The 23743-nt window shown below is 43.4% G+C and overlaps 1 protein-coding gene across 2 annotated transcripts in view; it reads right to left on the bottom strand.

Annotated features, from left to right (window-relative positions):
• The window catches only part of bnc2 (basonuclin zinc finger protein 2), a 127967-nt gene that overhangs the window by 18631 nt on the left and 85593 nt on the right, over window positions 1–23743 (bottom strand). For both annotated transcript variants that reach the window (XM_062995475.1, XM_062995476.1), the window contains exon 4: window positions 3972–6175. In XM_062995475.1, coding sequence (XP_062851545.1) covers window positions 3972–6175 — 2204 coding nt within the window. The remainder of the gene's footprint in view (window positions 1–3971; window positions 6176–23743) is intronic.

The raw sequence follows: 23743 nt of genomic DNA, 5'->3' as shown, positions 1-23743 counted from the left end.
AGTAATAATAATAGCATGTAAGGTTGTTTACATCAAACTCGTCAAGGGAGACTTTGCTTTGTGCATAGGGGCACAGTCATGCTGGAACAAAAAAGGGCCTTCCCCAGACTGTTGCCACAAAGTTGGATGCATATAATTTCCCATGTAAGAGCCTAGTTATTGGAAGGGATGTCCACAAACTTCTGGCTGTACAGTGTACATCTGTATTTGATGGCGTCCCTGCAGGGAAATTAGCCGACGCTGGTACCAATGTGCAAAGGTGTCAGTTATTTCTCGTAGACGGCCATTTGTATGCCTACTGATCAGCGTGTGCAAGGCATTTCGTTAATGCACGACCGCGTGCGATGTTATTGTGTTTAGCTACATCTGTCAGCGTATGGTCTGTCTGCCCGGAGGCGCCGGGTCCCCTTGGCCTTGTCGAAAATGGCACGTTTGGCGCCTGTCATACACACACACACACACTCTGGTTCATAGCCGCTGTGTTGCGGCGTCACGGCTGTGTTTACAGTGTACTAATGAGCGAACAGTGCGGGGAACAGATGCCACCGCACGCAGGAACTTAATAAAAGATTCCGTCGGCGAGATGGATGGCACGAGCGGCCAGGCGAGGGAGGCGAATAGAACAACTGAGCACCTCCGAGAGTCTCCTGTTTGCAAATTACAGTCAAGCGGGGGAAGACACACACCGGCACTCACTCACACTGGCACGCAAACAAGCTCTCGATCTTTATTAACTAAATAAAACTGTCGCTTGTCACCGAAGAAGCCTTCTCATTACTCTCCGTACGATTGAAAAAGAGGGATTCGACCTTTCTCCACAAACAAACAGCCTTGTTTTTGGTGGACGGAACAATCCGAAGCTTATATATTCTGGTACGTCTTTTAAGGGTATCAGTAAGGTATCAGGTGGGGGGGGGGGGGGGGGGGGAATCATCCTGCACTCTCAGAGATCACTACACTCAAAGCTAGGGTCAAAGCTCAGTATGTGCTTAATGGTACCATCAAGGGTCAGGTTAAGGATGCTCAGCATCAGTTAGTCAAAAGCTAGTAAACCCTCAAAACATTGGGTACGTTAGACCTTGATAACCACCACTGCTGTCCCTGTGGTTGTCCAATAAGAACAAAAATGTGTTTAGTTTAATACCATCAAGGGTCAGATTTTTATACACTTAGTATGTTTCAGGTTAAGGATGCTCAGCATCGGCCGTAAGTTGGGCATATTGGACCTTGATGACCACTGCTGTTCCTGTGGTTGTCCATGAACAATAAATAGAGTATAGTTTAAATCTTTAGTGTTTATTTAGCCATTTTTATTGACTGACTAATGTAGGATGTACACTTGTGTGGCAGGTGCAGAAAACACATTATTTACATATTATTTGTATTTACTAGAAACATAAATCAGGGTAAATAGTTGTTAATGTACATAATTCGGTGTGTTTTGTCATTTATTGTGTGTAAAATGGTGTTTAAAAGGGTTAAAACGAGTCAAGTTAAAAATCAGTACTGTCTCTTTAAGAGATGCGGTTTCCCGCGGTTTCTCCTCAGGCAGCACTGAGAGCTGAGGAGAAATGAACGTTTAGCTTCATATGCTAACGTAAAACAGGTATAAATCACTAAATATTGCAAAATAGTGTTCAAACACAGCATTAATTCACTATTTAAGGCATATTAGATATTTTAGAAGTCGTTTTGTTTTGCTTTATGGTTTTAAAAGTAAGTTTATGTTGAGTAAATTGGGTAAGTAATTAATTAGCTTCAATCAGGTAAGTTAGACACTTTATGTGTATTTACAAACATTATGAACTTGTTCTTATATATTTTTATTTTACATTTTATAAGTTCTACATGCTTTCTATGCTTTCTAACCGACACCCAACTGTTTTATGTATTAGAACGCAGGTACACTATGTGGCCAAAAGTATTTGGACACCTGACCATGAGTTTTCTGGACGTCCCATTTAAAAAACTAAAGGTATTAAAATGCGGTTACTTTTTTAGCCGCTCTTCTGAGAAGCTTGTATACAAGAAGTGTGTCTGTGTGTGGGAATTTGTGCACGTTCAGCCAGAAGATAATGCGCTGATGCTCAGTTGATGTTCCGGTTCATCTAGGGTTGCCAACCGTCCCGTAAAATACGTAATCGTTCCTTATTCGGAAACTAAATGTCTGAACTGAAACGTATTGAACTGATACAGGACGAGGTTAGTTCCGTATTTTTATCAGTGGGAGAGAAATGCTGGAGATTAGACTGAGACGGGCGATATGTATGAAACAGAAGGAAACTGCTGCTACCGTGAAAGCGTTTGGTTATTATTTTAAGTAATATTCACTTTTAGTCTTAGTAACGCCGGCATATCAGCATAACAGCCGGTTCGAATCCGGCTTAGGGCGAAACTAAAGTAACACAAGCAGATTTTCTCACTGCCCCTACTTAGCATCGCAGTCCAGAATCAAAGCCGTTGTAAAATCCCCGATAAACGCACACCTATGACCACCTCACATCGTTCAATATTAATACCCCACTGAAAAGAAAAAGTGAATGTTATGTTCGCCCTCATGTTGCCTAGCAACACTGTTAACGAACTACCTGGGGTCGCGGAAGAATGCTTTTTGTAAGTGTTTTTGTAAATAAAAACATTTATAAATTGAACATTGTTGTATTTTATTATATTTTATGTTGACCGCCGTTTTATAAAAGCAATAAGCCACTCGAGACCGTGCGTTACTGCTATGATTTTATCACGGGGAAAGACGTTTTAGGCAAAACAACCTTCCCTGTGATAAAATCACAGGAACGCACGGTCTCTCGCTGCTCATTGCTTTATTATATAATTGATTTATTACACTTGTTAGCAATTGAATCTGCATGAATAGCATGAATTCAAATATTAGAAAGGGCGTCCCAATACTTTAGTCCATATAGTGTATATTAGTTTACCCTTATAAGGTACCTCTTCATATCTATACTCCACATGCTATTTTGATTTAAAACCCACACATTTTATTGTCTAGATATAATTGTTATTGCAAATTATTTTTATACAGAATTGATTAATTTATTTGTTTCATTTGAAGTTTAATATAAAATATGCATTTAAATAAAAAAGTTGGAACGATATTGCATTTCTTATGTTTTTTGTTCTATTAATGTAAACACCAGTACATTATTATTATTATTATATTATTATTATCATTAGTATATTATTAGCAGCTGAATGGAGAGGTTCTACATTGTGCCTTCTGACTGACATCTAACAGTTTTATTTTTTACAGCACAGGCAGGACAGTAAATCAATGAGGCGACAGTATCGACCCCTGTACAATTATTTTTCACCACGCCGGGTGGTATCCGAGGCTCTTTTCAGCAAACCTAGCGGTACAGACCTGTTTACACTGCCATGAGCTCCTCGCCTGACCTGTAACATCTGCACATTACCACAGATGTGTTCCGAAATCTGCATGGCAAGGAGTGTTCTAACCACTCGTGCGACACCTAGTGAGGTGTTAACGAATGCGGCGCTTTGACGGGTTGCAGCCGTCGCTAATAAATGCATCCTTACCTGCGTTTGATAAGCGAGCGAGTGCAGGTATCCGAACTCCCAGCGCGCTCAATAAGCCTGAATCGACACCACACTAATTTGGCACGTAGTGAGGCAGTTACCACGTCATTAGCGGACCAATAATTATTCTCCCCCCCACGTGTGCATTCACAGATGAAGATAAAATTGGGACCTGGTGCAGGGCAATTAACTTTTGTCTAATGAGGAAGTAGGTCATGATGGAACTGACTTACCTGAAAGCTAAGTATGGACAGATTTAATTAGCTTAGCAAATGCCATAAGTACATAAAAAGCGAGTCATTAGCACCGGAAAAACTCAAGGCATCTGAGCTAAGAGTCGCTAACACGCGGATTATAGACACCGTACGTCCATGCAAATTAATAAATGAATAAAGGGATGAAACTCTCACCTGTCTCGGCTTCGTCGGGAAGGGAAAGCAGCATTGCATCCGGCCACCGTGCACACATGCATCTCTTTCAGGTGCACGTTTTTGTAGTGCAGTTTGACACTGTAGGAGCTCTTAAAGCTCTTCTTGCAGACGTAGCAGATTTTCGGGTCAGGGCTGGAGCACAGGTCACCCTCAGGGGACTGAGAATTAAACTTCGGAGAGCTGGAGCCGTAAGCCATGGAGGTGAGAAAGTTTTCGTGCAAGGCGGCCATGCTGGCGGCGGCGGCGGCTGCGGCGGCCATCCCGCCGTTGTACAAGCCGTACTGACTCATGCAGAACATGTCGTATGTGGGATCGTTGAGTTCTTCTTTGATCTTGATGACGGGTTGATGCGGCGAGGGTGAGGAATGCCTTTTCTCGTCCAGCTCTTTCGAAATCCGCCCCTCTTCCTCGAGATCGTCCTTCTCTTTGTCCAGGCGTCTTCCGGAGGCTTGACGCTGGTCCTCGACATCCATGGTCTCATCGCGGTAGAACATTTTAGACTCTGAGGTCTCAGATTCGTTCTCGAAGTCTCGTTCGTGGTCCTGGTCCTCGGAGGTGAAGCTGTCCATGCAACGGAGCTCACTGGTACCTTCGGTCATCTCGTCTTGAGAGGGCGATTGATGCCCACTGCTGCTGTTGTTATTGTTGTTGCAGTTCCCGTTAATGTTATTGTGCAGGTGAGACGAAAGGTGATGATTGTGGCAGCTATCGTCATCATCGTAATCGTCTTTGTCATCGTAATCCTCAGAAACGTCTCGATCCTTCTCAATCTTGACAGGCATGCTTGACTTGCGAGGCTTCTTTTTGGGCATGGGGTCGGTCGGGATGGTATTTGGAGCACTTAGGGTAGAGGAAAAGTGGTGTGATAGCGCCTCGGATAAGTGGCTGTGGTTGGAGCTGGCTGCCAAGAGCTGCTGCTGGTGGTCCATGAGGGAGGTGCTGTTGGTTGTCGTGGGTAAAATTGGGCTCGTCGGAAGGGACACGGGAGGACTGACGATGTCGGCGGGAGAGAGCAACGTACGGTAGAAGGGTGGAACTGGCTGCACCGGATGGACAGACTTCAGTAAAGGGAAGACCAGCGGACTTTGAAGAGGGGACTGCATCATGGGATCCAGAGGTGGAGTCGCAAAACCTAGTGGAGGCCGCCCGGGGCTTGTCAAAGCAAACCCTCCTTTGGCACTTGAGATCACAGGGGTGGCACTGCCCGAACCGGAACGTATCAGGTCCTTATCTCGGTTGTTCCGAAGCATGGGCATGTGGAGACGAGGGTTGGGATTGGCGCTGTGGCGATTGCGGCTACGCAGGGAGCTAAATACCATGTTGCATCCTTCGATGGTGCATCTGTGCTTGATCTTCAGATGCACGGCATTGTAGTGGATCTTCAGGGTTCCTTTATCGTAAAAGGTCTTGCCACAGGCATTGCAACAAACGCGGCCTTTGCGCGACGGGGTGCCTATACGCCGCATACGGTGCATCTTTGAGGAGTACGAGGAGTGAGTGATGCTCTTCGTTGGCTCGTTTTTTACAAAGTGGTGGTCATTCAAGGTGTTGGACTGTGACTGCTGCTGCTGGACCTGATTCTGCTGCTGCTGCGATTGTTGTTGTTGGAGCTGCTGTCCAGACGGAGTTGTAGATATGGGTGATGATCCATTAGGCTCCGTTTTAGGCTCGATAGAGTTAAGGATGCCTCCCATACCACCTCGGGTGGGACTCTGGCTACTTCTGAAAGGCGACAGAGAGACCTCCGATTCACTGCTCTCTACCGGCTCGCTTTGATTCGACAGGTTCGGCTCTCGGAGTCGAAGCGCCGCTTGGTCCAGATTCAGCCCGTTAGGCGGAAGCCCCAACAGAGGAGCTGAGACCGGATTGATATACTGGAAGGGTAGCAGGAACGCCAAGCTGTTGGAAATGTTCTCGAAATGGTGGATGCTCGACGGGCTGCTGTTTTCTAAGTGCGTGAGCAGGCCAGGACTGCGAGTGTGATTGTTGCTTTCGATAAAAGTCCTGATGCCGGAGTCGGTTTTGGCTGAGGGCACCGTGATCGCTTGGCCCTCTTTTTCCTGGATAGCCATGAGCTCCACGATGGATTTGGTCTCTCCGAAGCGCAAAAACTGCTGCAGGGTAATGATTTCTTCTTCACGGGACATGATAGTCCAGCGGTCCAGCACCTTGCCTGCAGCATCCTAGAGGCCATATCAAAGAGAAAGAGGGAAAAAAAGACAAACACACAAAAAAATTATTGATTCTGCATAATAACGACACTTGGAGGATGAAGAGGAAGGGGCTGAATATCTGTGAGCTTAAGAAGCTGGCCTGAAGCAACATACAAAGACAGATAATGGAGGTTTACATTAAATATCTACTGTCCTCTTTATTCTGCAAATAGAGGCACACAAAAAATACAGAAGCATCATGAAACAGGACGTGATTCACTCTGAATATTATAACTCCAGAAGTATATACCACTATATTACTACATATTTACAGTCATTCCAGTTCACTAGATGAAATATATAAAGAGAAAAAGTGAAGCTCGGATTATTGTGGTGTAAAATCTAAAGAGACGGCCGAGTCAGCGGGAGTGGACGTGGTTATCTGGTGGGACATCGGACGCTGAAGTGAAACAGACGCTGACCTCTGAACTCTGGTTATTAGTGCGACAGTCGTGCATTAGCTGTGAGAGTGAAAACATCTCAGACTGACGTGAACTCTCCCGAAAACTCTCCAGAGCTCCAGTGTGGTAACCGTCCGCAGAAATAATAATGTACAAAATCATTTATATCTACTTCAGAATAATGTGAGCTCTGACGTGATTGTCGTGTTTTATTGTAGTTACCATAACGATTACCACCTAAATATAACTGTGAGGCTTTGTGACAAAATCACAGGGAGTGGAACCCAGACCCTTCTTGCTGTGAGGCGACAGCGCTACCCACTACACCACTGTGCCACCAGCGGAGGAGTTATAATGCCTTATAGCAGCGGGTATGGACCTTCACTACACAAGGCACAATTTTAATGTCTAGAATCTTTTATTTTTAATTATTTGAACCCTTTATTTTTTATTTACATTATAAACATAAGATCAAAATAAAGTAAATAATTAATAATGGTTATTAATAATAACAATAATAATAATTATATTAATAATAATAATAACAATAATAATGATAATAATAATAATAATAATTTTGATAACAATAATAATAATAATTTTGATAACAATAATAATAATAATATTAATAATAATAATAGTAATAATAATAACAATAATAACAATAATAATTTTGGTAACAATAATAATAATAATATTATTATTAATAATAATAATAACAATAATTTTGATAACATAATAAAAATAATAATAACAATAATAATAATAATAAAAATAATAACAATAAAAATATTAATTTTGATAACAATAATAATAATTGTATTAATAGTAATAACAATAGTAATAATAATATTAATATTAATAATAATAATTGAAAATAATAATAGTAAATTTTGTAACATAAATAATTAGTAAAATAAATAAATAATAATAAAATCAATTATTTATTAATAAATTATTAGTCATTTTGATTTAAATTTCACATAAAAAATATAAAAATATTTTTACACTAAATAAATATTTAAATTTTACTCAAACAGAACTTCTGATATCACTTTTTTTTTTGTTGCCTTCAGAACCAATCAGGTTCACATATTTACTTTCCTCATTACTTTATTAATAATGATTAAACAAAAACAACAGTCAGCTGGTGTTCTAAACTTTCCAGTAATATGTCAGTCAAGTCTTTACACCAACTATAAGCAGATAATCTAACATTAAAACAGTGGGAGGAATATAAACAAGCAAGCTGCTCCATCAGTTAAAGGATCTGAGTCGGAAGGACGTGTTGACACCAGCACACGGTGCAGATCAGACAGGAATCTGATTTGAGGGGGTTTTAAGTGTCGGGGTTGATAAACTGAGTGAATAATTGTCTTATTCATGATGACATGCAGGAGGTTTGATGTAAAAACCTCGCCGTGATCGCCAGGTTTCATTCCAGTTCACTTGCTGCATGTATTTCCAGTTTAAAATATGAGCAGAGAAAGCGTGAGGAAGAGCCGATCTGTCGGACATGAAAATCAGCAGCTCATGTTTATTAAAGCGGCTCTTTGAAGAAGGTGACAGCCATCTCGCATTACATTCATTAGAGAGCTGGCGGAGAGCTATTTACGCGGCTTTATGTTAATGCGGTGGAGAGGACGCACGGCTCGCGTCAGATTAAATATTAATAAAGGAACACTTTGCTGTCGAGTCAGAAAAAAAAAAAAACGCGTGCTGCAGCATATACGGCGTTTTCCGTTCCTCCGGGCTGCACGGGAAACGTACGAATCTGGACGCGTCCCAGCCGGGGCCGGGATTTTCTGGAGCATTGCTAGAAGCGTGGGAAAGAAAGTTTCCATGTTGAGAAAGCGTTATTGCTCCAGGAGGACGAATAATCCACTTCTCTCTCGCTCTCTCTCTCTCTCTCTCTCGCTCTCTCGCTCTGGCCAGAGCTTTCAGGACGGCGTGTTCATTAACCGCTGAAAAATAAAACGCACCGAGTTTTGCACACTTGGCCACTGTCAGGCGCGGAGACGAGGCCAGGGACTCTGGGAAAAGAATCTTGGCAGACTAGAACCTGTAGATTTGTGGTTAGGAGTGGAACTGCGATGCGCAACCAACATACCCGACCCCCAGAATACCCTCCTGCCCTTTCTGGTGCCCTCCAAGCTTTCCCGTCTGCTCAGAAATCGCGTTTCGATCCGTCCCGGTGCTCGCCGGGTGTCAACACCAGCTTGTGTGTCTCCAGCAGATAAAAATGTTTTCTTTTACATTTAAATCCTCGTCGGCTCTAACGGGGGTCTCGCGGCACCAAAACACGAATTCCAGACTGCAAATGGTCCGGTTACGGGTTCGGCAAATCTGGAAGCACCGCGTCTTTTTGATTCCTCGGCAAGAAATTAATCTCATTTCTTCAGACGTATGGATTAGAAAACGACCACAAAGTCTCGGTAAGCTACACTACATGTCCAAAAGTATGTGGACACCCTTCTAATCACTGTGTCCAGGTGAATGGGCGAAAACTCCTACACACGCACTCCTAACTCTTGCAGAAGAATGGAGCCTGCTATAGCTGCAAGCAGTGGTGGACAAAATAACAGAAGTACCAAAAGTATGTGGACACCCTTCTAATCACTGTGACCAGGTGTATGTCATTACTTACATTAAACCTTGAGGCAAGCATTGACTGAGTGGACAAAAAATCCTCCACGCGCACTCCAGAATGGAGCCTGTTATAGCTGCAAGCGGTGTTCGACAAAATAACAGAAACTAAAAGTCTCTCAAAAAGCTACACTACATGTCCAAAAGTATGTGGACACCCTTCGAATCACTGTGTCCAGGTGTACGTCATTAATTATATCAAACCTTGAGGCAAGAATTGACTGTAAATGGTTGAGAATACCTACACACGCACTCCTAACTCTTGCAGAAGAATGGAGCCTGCTATAGCTGCAAGCTGTGGTGGTGTTGGAGAAGGAAACTCAGGCGTCCACATATTTTTGGCCATATAGTGCACTGTTACCTGAATTCAGCACACACAGCATTCTGGGAAATGTTCGAGTACAAAAGTAGTACCTGTAATAAGACCTTAATGGGTTTCACATTGCTTAGATTAATTGGTAATGCTACATGACCAAAAGTATATAGACACCATTAATTAGACTGTTGGACATCTCATTCAGATATTTTTGTGACTATAACAGTCTCTTCTCGCCTGGAAAGTCTTTATACAAGATTTTAAACTCCTACTTGTGCCTACTTGGTGACAAAAAAAGCATGTATGTGAACAGGAACTGGCTCATTAGACGTTCCAGTTCATCCCCATTCTGGTGTATTGATGCTTATAAAACTGGAACGAGCTGGTACAAGTGGGCGTGCAAGCCTGGAACTAAACTGGAGAGAGACGGCGTGTTTGCTCTCCTCCTAAACGATGCGCTTTACCCGGCGAGGGCCTCCGAGACCCACACGTCCCCAAAAACGCAGGCGACGCTGGCTCTGATGACAATTAAATACGGCACCAGAGACGCCTGGCGAGATCTATGAATGATATGAATGATAAATGTATCTGAGCAGGTTAAGAGCCACGATGAAAGAAAAGAGACGCGAACCCAAAACTACAAATAAATAAATAAAAAAAAGCAGAAAAATGACGTGGAGCCTTAAAGACACGACGTGAGGACGGACGTTTGAAGAGAGACGGAGAGAAGAGAAGAATGAGGAGAGGGAATACGCAGATACACAGCGCCTTCACAGAGAGAAGGAAAACAGACGAGTTGTGGATTGTTGGGAGACGGCACGTCCGCGCTCGCAGGAGGATTCGCTGTTAAATATACATTAAAAAAACATTTTAGGCTTTCATACCGTCGGCACCAGTACGGCTTTAGCCTGGAGGTACGGCTTTCAATTTCAGCCTCAGCACTGTTACGTTAGACGTCCTCGTTCCAATTTAATTTCATCAAAATTGTGGGAATTATTTGTAAAAAAGTGAATTTTTAAATAGAAACCGAAACCAAAATCATTCCAAGATATGAGCTGCAGATCTCCGACTTCCAAAGCCACAAACCCCGGTACTGTCACAACCACTGCTTGATCATGATGCGGTCATGGTCCCAGTAGCTCCTGGCCCTCACAGGGCATCACAGACTCGCCCGTTCACTCTCACTACAGGCCACTTCATCTTCTGCATGGTTCGGATGGTAGAAGGAAGCTGGAGGACTCGTAGGAAACTCATACAGACTGGACATGAGGTCATGAGGTTCGAACCTACTTTGACAGGAGCCAAACGCTCAGCACCACCAACACTGTGCCACCCAGAGCTACAACTTCTACAGCAGTGGGTCCGGTGCCACCTAGGTATTTAGGTAGAAATGGGAAGGAGAACATGACAAAGTCCACACATACATTGAGCGGAGGTGAGGATCGAACCCAGGTCACCAGGTTCCCAGGATGCATATAGGTCTGTGGCACCATTCCTACCAGTTCTGCCCCAGTGCTGCCCCCACATACCATATATGCCTTTAAATACCATAATGCCCCCCACATACCATATATGGTCATATATGCCCCCGCATACCATATATGGTCATATATGCCCCCCACATACCATATATGGTCATATATGCCCCCACATACCATATATGCCCCCACATACCGTATATGGTCATTTATGCCATCACATACCGTATATGGTCATATATGCCATCACATACCATATATGCCCCCACATACCATATATGGTCATATATGCCATCACATACCATATATGATCATATATGCCATCACATACCATATATGCCCCCACATACCATATATGATCATATATGCCATCACATATCATATATGGTCATATATGCCCCCGCATACCATATATGGTCATATATGCCCCCGCATACCATATATGGTCAAAAGTATGTGGACACTCCTGTTAATTACTGATTATCAAGTTTGATTATCCGACATCAGTGCACAAATTCCCACAGCCACACTCCCAAATCTGGTGGAAAGCCCTCAGAGAAAAGTGGACATGATTATATCTGGACTGTGGACTAAGTGGACGAACTCACGGAGAGGTGTCCACATACTTTTGGTCGTGTTTCTGGGAAGCCGGCGTCCACACACAGGAAGGGAACGTCGGAGTGTTTAGGTTACGTTCGGAGCAGCCGAGCGTGGAGAACTTTTCAAACAAAGCCAACATGGCCGAGCATCATTTAGAAGCTTATCTGCTTCTCCTTCCAGAGCTCCATCACAGCAGTGACGCTTTGCTTGGCTGTAATTCTGACCAGAGACGCCGAGGGTAGCCAACTGTCACGGCAGCGGTCACCAAACACACACACACACACTGCTGGACCTTCAGAACCTGGAGAAACTCGAGCCTCCACACCACACAATCAGTGCAGAAACACCATGTGCTTCTGCTTACGTTTGAGGAACTTCTCATTACTGGCCTTCCTTCTTCTCCAAATGTTGTGTTTGGAGCAGCACCAAGATCTAAATAACCTTGAGGAGCGTATAGAAACATCTCAGAGTTCCACCTCTGCACCAACATTATGGTTCTGGGTTCTGTACCAAAACGTCCTCACGGTTCATCAGCGAGACCTTCAGATTTCATACGGTCACGATAAGATCAGAATAAAAGCCGAGTGACGCTTCAGACCGGCGTGTTCTCATCAAGGACCTGATAACAGTACGGTTTTGGTGTTCTTCAGGTCCTTGCTAGAAGGTGGATTGGCTGCTCTCAGTTACCCTGGGTGTGAGTGAGGAAGGGAGTGAGTGCTGCCCTGTACCTGACTGGCTTCATTCCCAGAATGTATTTCTGCCTTCAACACAGTTTCCCACCGCCACACACACTGTGACCCTGACCATCCTTCTAAATAATACTAAATATTTCTCAATCATTTTAGAAGCTTTTGTGCCTCCGTAATTGTGATTCATTTTTTTGTGTGATGTGATTTATTAGTGAATCGTGTTTTTATTATGTACGTGTGTTTATTTTTTATTTGTTTATGTACTTAGTTTTATTAATTTATATATTTGTGTTTTTTATTTATTTATTTATTTGCATATTGTGTTTGTGTGTTTATTATTTTGTGTTCATTTATATTTTATTTATGTTTATTCATTTATTTATTTGTTAATTGTATTAAGTTCTATATATTGTGTATCAATTAATACATTAATTGATACACAAAAAATGTTGAAAATATAAAATCTTATTATTTTATTATTGTATTTTTATTATTATATTTTTTATAATTATATTTTTTATTATTGTATTTTTTATTGTATTTTTTATTATTATATTTTTTATTACAGTATTTTTTATTATTATATTTTTTATCATTGTATTTTTTATTATTATATTTTATATTATATTTTTTATTATTTTTTTATTAATATATTTTTTTATTATATTTTTTATTATTATATTTTTTATTATTATATTTTTTATTATTGTATTTTTTATTTGGATAAGTAATAGTTTAAAAATAAAAAGAGTGAAATGTTTTTTATTAATTTATTTATATATATATATTTTCACATATTTTACATATGTAACAGAATGCAAACAATGTAAGGTTAAGGGCCTCGCTCAGGGGCCCAACAAGAGCAAACAGGCACATTTCACATAGCCAGCGACAGAGAGGCGACAATTATCGAACCCGGGTTTTTAGAGTCTGTGTGGCTGTGCAGCACCCACACAGCCAGCAGCACCGGCATGCCTAAATAATCACACGGACCAACACTGGTTCTGTAGGAAGTTTTGCATGTTCTCACCATGTCCATAAGGGACTCCATCCTTCTACTGGTGCTCTGTTTAGAGAGCATTGTGCCTTGCGTTTAGGGTTTGAGTGGTGCCGGACCCTCTGTGACCCTGACCAGGATGTAAATGTGTAATAATGAGTGTATAAACGAGTGAATCGTAGCTCTTCTTTTCATGGGAACGGTGGACGTAATAAACGGAGGGAGAAGTCTGGGAGAAATCGCAGCTCCATTAGCGCGGCGCTGAGACGTATTTTTTCTTGAGATGTTTTGGGGAGAATAAAAGCGGTTTTATTTCTATGGCAGGTTTTACTGAACCCGCTCCTGCTCGCCCCCCATTACACGCTCTTTGTTTTTTACAGCTCGCCACTCATCTCCCAATTAGCTTAATGCGCCTCTTTCTTTGCATTCGGCAAATATTCCACCCCTCCGCCCCTCCCTTTCCCTTAGAAACCTCATTACTGGCCCCCTCTCCCGCCCCCCCGGCGCTAAGACAGATTAGCTTGTCACCGTGCCTCCGCCGGTCCCGTACAGAAGTGCCGTTTGCGAGGTTAATGACGATTACCGGATAATTACGCCACCGTCCACTTTATCTGTCTCGGTGTGAGTGTCACTGCGTCCCCCCGAAACGGGCCGAGCGGCGGGGTCGTTTATCTCTCGGAGGCCGGGGTAACAGCACCGTGGGCTTGTAAACGATCGGAGGGGAAGAACGCCGTCTCTGTTCGGCTTCCTGTCAGCAAAACAAAGCCGACAATTAGTGCGGTGACGAGGTGTTAGCATCGGCCGGGTCACCGGGTCGTCGTTCAGTCGTTAAGAGGAAAACATACACTGACTGTGTGTGTGTGTGTGTGAGCAATAAAAGATGAAAGTGAGTGTGTTATTTCTAACGTCTCAGCTGATTGGCTCGCAGGTATGATACCGTAGATCATCAGCGGCCGCGGTTTTACTCGCCACCTGAAAATCTCTGCTAATTTTATTTTTTATAAATAAACAGTTTTGCAAAATAAAGCAAGAAAAAAATTAAGAAAAACCAACTTCATAAACATATATACAGATATACGGTATAAAGCACAGCAGCGACGGACCAGCGAGTGATGAGTTTGTTTTTTTCTTTCTTTTTGATTTCAGAAATATACGTAATCCTCTAACATCACCATAAATCAAAACAATTCTAATATTACAGATAATAAGAGGTGCTCGGGTGGCGCAGCAGCCCTGACCTCGGCCTCACTCAGCAGCTTTTTATGTCCTCTTTTCACTGAATGGGCACAAATTCCCACACACAGCCCCCTCAGAAGAGCTAGCTGAAAAGGTCACACAGAAGGTCACTCTAGTTTAATACTTTGGTCAGGTGTCCAAATACTTTTTATCTAATTTATCACAGGAGTAGAATTACTAAATGTAGAATCAAATAAATAAAACAAATCACCTATAAAATAAATAAATAAAATCACTTAAAAATCAGTTAAATAAATAATAAATTTAAAACAAATGATTTGATTGTGTATTACCCTGTCTTATTTATTTATTTATTGATGTTTTATTTAGGGCTGTCAAACGATTAAAATTTTTAATCGCGATTAATCTCAGAATTTCATATAGTTAATCGCGATTAATCGCATTAAAAAAAATCTGTGTAAATGTTATAGAAAACAAGGATTTTTAAGTGAAATGTTACAATTAAAATGGTGAACACATTTTATGCTAAATGTACTGATGTTAAAAACTGCTGGGACAAGAGAAAACTGTAAGGGAGTTTATTCACTCACATACTAGGCAGTAAATGTCAGATTGTAGGTTAGAATTTCTCCATCAGCAAACATTGTAGATCAGCGGTGCTTTAGGTGGGATAAGGTGTAGTTATTGTAACAGACTTTTCTGTGGTTGTATTGTGACAATGGTTTGATGGCCGTTTCTACACGAAGTGAGTGTGTTTTGACCCTTTGGGGCTTCCATAGTGCATGGACTAACGTGCTTGACTCAGCTTTCCGGTATTTGGTACCTTAACAGAATAAGTTAATAAAAGTGTTCTGCTCCCGACAACTTGTGAATATAGCGTGTATTTATTTCTTTATAAGTGCATCACTACAACGCTCGGTTACATTATGTTAACAAACCGCAAATGAAAAACGGTGGCAAGTCCGACATTAAAACGTTTGTTCTACCAGTCAAGTATCAACATGAACTAGAATTTGCGTTAACGGCACTATTATTTTTAATCGCGTTAAATTGAAATCGCGTTAATGCGTTATTATCGCGTTAACTTCGACAGCCCTAGTTTTATTTCTTTATTGCATGATTGATTGATATGTATATATAATTTTTTATTGTCATTTATTTATTTATTTATTTTTATTTATATAATAATTCTATTTTTATTCATTTGTGTATTTTTTCTGCTTTTTCTTCTATATTTTAAAAAATATTTTAATTTATTTTTAATTTATTTCATTGTATTTATTTATATATATTATTTATATATATTATGCATTATGTTATGCTTATATTAAATTATTTATATAATAGTTTTATTTTTATTCACTTGTGTATTTTTATGTATTTGTTTATTTATTTTATTTATTTCTTTGCGTTTATTTATATAATTATGTTATATTTATGTATTTAATTATAATTGTAATAGTTATTTATTTATTGATTGATTTTTGTATTTATAATAATTCTATTTTTATTAATTTGTGTATTTTTATATATGTGTTTATTTTTTATTTTCATTTATTTTATTTATTTCATTTTATTTATGGAAATAATTATGCTATGTTAATGTATTTAATTATTTATATAATCTTTTTATTTTAATTAATTTATTTAATAATGTATTTATTTTTATTTACATTTATTTATTTTATTTTATTTATTTATTTATTTAGCCACAGTTTATCCATTGCAAATAAAATGTTTTCTGTCAATATAAAAAAGAGAATAACAAATAAAAAACTAATGATTAAAATAATAAAAGAATTGATTTCCATGACGGACAGATGAAAGTGAACCAGTTATGATTGAAACCTTGAGTAAATTATGTGTAATTATGATTTATTTATGGTGCAGGACCGGTTTAGCCGTGTTGCCTGTAGTAAAATCAATAAACTGTGGTGTCCAGTCCTGGGAAGCACTCTGATCAGAGCTCGCTCGACTCCCCGCTCGTCTCCCCGCACGTCTCCCCGCTCGCCTCCCCGCGGACTCTGACTAGGCTCCCGTATTGATCCGGCATTATTTTGCTCCCATGCCGGACCCAACAAAGACCCCAGTATCAGTGTATTCAGAACTTCAAGGCGGGTTAAGCATGAGCCCCCTGTGATCTGAGGGGTGCTTGAACCCGCCGCCGCCTCAGTAGTCCTGCCGCCTTTTTATTTTCCAGCGCTGAATAATTTAGGAGGGACGCAGCGAGCCCTTCCAAAGCCCGGCGCCTCCAGCCATGACTTCTGAAAGAGGCTCACCAGAGACCCCCGAGATCCGTCTGAGGGTCCGGCCGGGGACGACACGTCTGTCCGGAAAAGCCCCCTCTAAAAAAAGAGCTTCCTATTGAACGCAGCATGGTGACCACGCATGGCATTAACCCTCCTGCAGGGCTCAGCGCCCGCTGCCATCGCCCCGGGCCGCCCCCTTACATCCGGCTCTTCATCTCAGAACGGATCGATATCGGCGATACTCATGGACACGGAGCTCAAACAACTCTTCCCATGCTCAGGGTACCTGCTTTGATATCCGCATATCACAGAGCCAGATGGGTCAAAAGTATTGGGACGCATCTGAAGTAGTCAAAATATGGATCATACAATGGTGCTGTTTTACGTTGCCACCCTTTCAAGACGCCCGTTCTAAAATCAAAGAGTCAAGGAGCAACACAAGCTGACCGGCTGTGAAGTACGGCGGAGGATGAATAATGATTAGGTGCTAACTTTGGAAAACGATGCACTGACATCAATTCTATTTAACATGTTTGGGATGAACTGGAATGCTGACTGTGAACCAGGTCTTGCTGTGTTTATAGAAGTGATTTCATGTCTCGGCGTTGTGTTCCTGTAGAAACTTTAACCTTCAGAAGGTTTCAATCCATCCAAATCGACCTACAATCCAAGCAGCTGAGGGTTAAGGGCCTCGCTTAAGGGCCCAAGAGTAACCTGGCAGTATGGGGCTTGAACCAGCAACCTTTTGATTACTAGTCCAGTACCTTAACCGAAGAGGAGTGAGATTCAGATTCTACATTTACATTTAGCAGATGCTTTTATCCAAATCAACCTACAATCCAAGGGTTAAGGGCCTCACCCAAGGGCCCAACAGTGACAACCTGGTGTATATGGGGTCTAAACCAGAGACCATTTGATTACTAGTCCAGTACCTTAACTGCAAGGCTACAACTGCCCTTTTAGATTAAATTAGGACATTCACGGTCTTTAGCAGACCCTTCCATCCACATCACCCCACAATCCAAGCAGCTGAGGGTTGAGGGCCTCGCTCAAGGGCCCAACAGCGGCAACCTGGCATATATGGGGTCTAAACCAGCGACCTTTCTATTACTTGTCCGCTGAGCTACGTTCTACAGTTCTGCTGAATGAAGTCTGGCCATGTTTCTAACTGGATCAGGAGGATCTTCAGGAGGATCTCCAGGAGAACGTGAGGTCATGCGTCCGTGAGCTGACTCTGAGTGATGGTTTAGACCCCATATATGCCAGGTTGCCGCTGATGGTGCGACGAACACCGACCATTCAGTCTAAATACAATAACTCACAGGTGACGGAAAATATATGGACGCAGGTAACACCGGGACGTTCCTCCAGACGCCTTGGTACGAGGTCGTGTCTGTACCCGCCCGACCGCGAAGAAGGTTCGGTTCAGTTCTTGCTTTTTGGTGGAACCGTAAACGCGAGCCGTCCGTGACCGAGAGGTGAACGGAGTGTGTGTGTGTGTGTGTGTGTGTGTGTGGGGTTGAGATGGGTCTGTTAGACAGATGTGAGGAGTGTGTGGGACTCTCTCTGGTATTTGGGGAGTGTGTGAGAAACGGTGTGTCTGAACCTCCCTTGGCACCATGACGTCTTTTATCATTTTTTTCGGGCGCTCGCTCTCGGCCCGGCGGCGGCGGCTTTGGCTCGGCGGTACAAAGGTGTATGGACATGTGCTTACAATCTGCTGCTTGGCTGCGCTGCGACTCTGTGTGTGTGTGTCACGGTGAATCCCTCTCGCTAAAATAATGAGAGCTGCTTATTGAAACGAGGAGCTGGGAGGATTTGGAGGATCATCTCAGCTGGAAGGAGAACTGAGGAGAACCTGGACGTCGTGTACGGACGGGCGTCAGAATCGCTTTCATCTCCAGCGCCACTTCAGTTTTCCTCCTTTGATCCGAATTTCACCGTCGGCGGAGACGGGACGTACGGAGGTGTCAGCAGCACCGTTCCGAAGTTTCCTCTCGGCTGAGGAGTGATGTGTGCAGGTGACGTAAGAACACACAGCTGAGGAGACACGGGTTCTAATCCGGATTCTGTTCTCTGATCCTAACACAGCAGTGGCACTGTACACAGTCGAGCCAGCTTTACAACAACGTCAGTCTACAAGCTGGTGATAACGCTGGCACCCAAAAACTGAAACCTCAGGGTCATCGATCCTCAACCAGCTTCTCAATTATGACATCATAAAGTTGGCAGTTTGAAATGGTTCAGTCCAGACTAGCCCTATTTACCCTTAATGAACGAAAGTATTGGGACACCCCTATTAATTACTGAATTTGTGTGTTCTTTAATTATCGATGCTAACGAAGAATATAAAATGAACCACAAACGTCGAGGCCTGCCGCTCATATTCAATCAGGAAAACTTTTACTGGCACCTCCAGCTGAACTCCAGGAACAGAACCAACGCGGACAGTGACGACCTCGTCCGTTGTTGCGTAATACTAATGCGCTGGTGCTTTTTAGATCACGGACTGATGACCAGACGTTCTCCTTGAGGAAATCAGCCCGGCTATCTATCTAATAGATCCCTCACCCTCACATGGACCAGTGCTACAGAACAGGTCCTGCCGTGACCCGGACTGCCAGAAAGAAGCCAACACAACCAAGTGAATGGACCCTAAACCTAAGACATACCCAAATCCCAACCAAAACACAATCTTAATCCTAACTCTGACCCTAATTCCAACCCCAATCTCAACCCTTACTGTAAGACAAACTTGAACCCCAATTAAAACCCTAACTTCAACAAAAAGCAAAACCCTAATCCTAATCCTAACCCCAAGCTTGACCCTAAGGCATACCCAAAGCCCAAGTAAAATAAACCCCAACCCTAAACACTACCCTAACCCTAAACACTACCCTATCCCTAAACACTACCCCAACCCTAAACACTACCCTATCCCTAAACACTACCCTATCCCTAAACACTACCCTAACCCTAAACACTACCCTATCCCTAAACACTACCCTAACCCTAAACACTACCCTATCCCTAAACACTACCCTAACCCTAAACACTACCCTATCCCTAAACACTACCCTAACCCTAAACACTACCCTATCCCTAAACACTACCCTAACCCTAAACACTACCCTATCCCTAAACACTACCCTAACCCTAAACACTACCCTATCCCTAAACACTACCCTAACCCTAAACACTACCCTATCCCTAAACACTACCCTAACCCTAAACACTACCCTATCCCTAAACACTACCCTAACCCTAAACACTACCCTGACCCTAAACACTACCCTAACCCTAAACACTACCCTATCCCTAAACACTACCCTAACCACTACCCTATCCCTAAACACTACCCTAACCCTAAACACTACCCTATCCCTAAACACTACCCTATCCCTAAACACTACCCTATCCCTAAACACTACCCTAACCCTAAACACTACCCTATCCCTAAACACTACCCTAACCCTAAACACTACCCTAACCCTAAACACTACCCTATCCCTAAACACTACCCTATCCCTAAACACTACCCTAACCCTAAACACTACCCTAACCCTAAACACTACCCTATCCCTAAACACTACCCTAACCCTAAACACTACCCTAACCCTAAACACTACCCTAACCCCAGTACCCGCGCTACATTACGGAGGTTTGTGTTTGATTGGAGTGTTTTATGTGTCTATTGTTTTGTGCTCCCACACACTGCAGCAGCGACGGTAACATTCAGTACAGTGTGTGAGCGTGTGTGTGTGTGTGTGTGTGTGTGTCTCACAATGGCTGCACTAATGTTCCAGCGTCTTCCTGGCAGTGTGTCTATAATGCCTGTTATCACATTAAGGAAGTCCATTAGCTCAAACTGTTCCCTCACACACACACACACTAACATCTACCTTCCTTCTGTCTATAAGACAAGGTATGTAGACACCGCGCTGCTATTTCAGCCACGCCCGTTACCAGCATGAATAACATATCTCCCCTGATGTGAGACTGTCTGGGAGCAACAACGGCTCAGCCGTGAAGCAACACAGTGGTGAAGTTCTACTGAGCTGCATCAACGGAAGCAGCAATACGCAGCAGCTTGACCAGGTTAGATCAACTGTCTGTTACGGTTGGCACCATGAACTGACCACAGACGAGCAGGCTTTACACTGCCGTGTTCCTGAAGGCTGCTGTGCAAACGAGAGGCTCCTGAATCAAAGCTCCACCCACGTTCACTCTGATAGACAATGAGAAAAAGATCTGAAGCAGGATCTTCCACCTCACGCCCACGGTGATACAAAGCCTGCTGGACTGTGGACAGTGTGGACAATGTCACTTATGAAAGCTAGTACTGAGATGCCTTTACTAAATGTTAAATTCAGCCGCGAAAGTCGCTAACAAGTGTAATAAACCGATCATATAAAGGGAATCACACGCTTCCGACTTCCCAGAAACAGTTAGGGAAGGACCTCTCCTGTTCCTCCATCCTCCGCCCACACCCCCTGACGCCCGGGTGTAGAAAAACAAAGTGTAAGAGAAATGTGGAGCGGGAGACCGACATCTGGTCATTAAGGGACCCACCACAACCTTGACCAGGAGGAAAAAGCTAAAAGAAAAAGCTCCACCCCCCCAAATCTCACCCAATTCTACAACACCATACAGACAAAAGTATTGGGACGCCCCTTCTAACTATTGAATTCATGTGTTTAAGCCACAACAGTCGGATGTGTAATAAATCATATAAAGGAAATAATACGCTTCAGACTTCACAGCAACAGTTTAGGGAAGGCCTACGTCTGTCTATGAAGTGTCTATAAAGTGTCTTGCACAGATTCCTGACCTCAGACCCACTCAGCAGCTCTGGGATGAACCGGAACATCGACTGAGCATCAGCGCCCAGCCGTACTGACTGAACAGGCACAAACTCCCACACAGAAGCTTCTCAGAAGAGCGGCTGTTGTCAGGCGTCCAAATACTTTTGGCCTTGATGCGTATATGGGAAATAAAACCCTAGAAGCATCAGTGGATCCGAGTGTTACACACACACACACACTGTGAAACTCGATAGTCCGGCAGTCGCGATGCGATGCGTCCCGCGAGGCCGCGCAGCACCGATGGCTCGATGCTCGACCCGAGTGTGTTAGCGCTAACACGTCGCTAACTCGGATTTACAAGGCGAGAGTGAGCGCGGATGTGATAAGCATGGATCGACCGGTGACACGGGGTCATGTGACCGGAGATCAGGTGACCAGACGGGAGAGAAAAGGCCTCTGGGAGTTCTGCGTCTGAAATGGATCCGGGTTATGGAGTCTGTTCTGTTCTAAAGACCTCCAGACAGAGAAGCTTCTCACAAGAGTTGGAAGTGTGTCTGTGGGAATTTGTGCCCATTCAAAGTCAAAAGAGGGCAGGACCTTTGAGGCTGGGTGCTGATGCTCAGTCGATGTTCCGGTTCATCCCAGAGTTGTTGAGTGGGGCTGAGGTCAGGGCTCAAGCTTTTCTTCAGGTCTTTATAGAGCTTGTTCATGCTGGAACAGGAGAGGTCCTTCCCTAAACTGTTGCTGCACAGTCAGAAGCAGGTGATTGCCAAGTTTTGCATAAGACTGTCTATTGGTTTAGAATAAAAATGACCTACATCTTACAACGGGCAGTTGTAGCCTAGAGGTTAAGGTACTGGTCTAGTAATCAGAAGGTCACTGGTTCAAGCCCCACCACTGCCAGTTTGCCACTGTTGGGCCCTTGATCAAGGCCCCTATATATACTGTCCCAGTACTGTACGCCACTTTGCATAAAGGCGTCCGCTAAATGCTGAAAATGTGAATGTATACAATCCTGCTCAAGGGTCCAACAGTACAGCTCAGTGCTGGTGGTGGGACTTGAGCCCTTAACCTTCTGGTTGCTACTCCAGTAGTACTGTACACAATTTTAACACAGTGTGTGCGTGTGTGCGTGTTTAACTGGCGCTACATTAGCATTCTGTGTTTGTAGGCACAACAGCGATAGTGTAAGGTTAGCTCGGGTGAGTGTGTGTGTGTGTGTGTGTGTGTGTGTGTGTGTGTGTGTGTGTGTGTGTGTGTGTGTGTGTGTAGGCCCCTCATGACCTACACGCGGAAAAATGGCCCTGACGCGCATCCAAAACGCCGCGGGGGAAGAGAGGCGAGCGGCGAGATACAAAGCGCAGTGTGTGCTAACACGCATCATGTTAGCATAATGTGAACCAGAGCGCGCGGCGCGTCCTGCCAGCGGCTTCACGTGTGTGTGTGTGTGTGTGTGTGTGTGTGTGTGGATCAGAGCGCGGCCGCCGGACCGAACACCGACCCAAAACCGCCCAAAAACAACACCCCCCCGCCGCCACCGCTTATCGTCATGACATCATCACGTAGCGCTAATCAATCACCGCGCGGCTGAACTTTCACCCTGGATACAGAACATCGTTATGTTTCATTATTAATGTAATCAGGAGCAGATGATGAGAAATTCCCTCTCATTAAAATATGGACGGTGGATCAGAGCGAGGGGTGAGAGACGCCCCAGCCCAACTTCAAAGCTGAAGAAACACCTGCGACGCCAGCCAGCGGGTCTCTGCCAGCAGTACGTTCACAGAGAAGCTGCAGCGCTCGCTCCAACTGTCTCATCGATCCCAGACCTGCAAATACCAGCACGCTTCAATCCCGCCTCACTCACGCTTCACTCCTGCTTCACTCCCACTTCACTCCACGCTTCACTCCACGCTTGACTCACGCTTCACTCCACTCACGCTTTACTCCCACATCACTCCTGCTTCACTTCCTCCTCACTCCACACCTCACTCAACTCTTCACTCCTGCTTCACTCCCGCCTCACTCCATGATTCACTCCCGATTTACTCCAAGCTTCACTCACGCTTCACTCCCACCTCACTCCACGCTTCACTCACGCTTCACTTACTCTTCAGTTCCACCTCACTCCACGCTTCACTCACACTTCACTCCATGCTT

This window comes from Trichomycterus rosablanca, chromosome 5 (genome assembly GCF_030014385.1).
Source record: "Trichomycterus rosablanca isolate fTriRos1 chromosome 5, fTriRos1.hap1, whole genome shotgun sequence".
NCBI lineage: Eukaryota > Metazoa > Chordata > Actinopteri > Siluriformes > Trichomycteridae > Trichomycterus > Trichomycterus rosablanca.
Note: the sequence above shows the minus strand (reverse complement) of the source record. Positions and strands in the feature narration are given on the sequence as shown.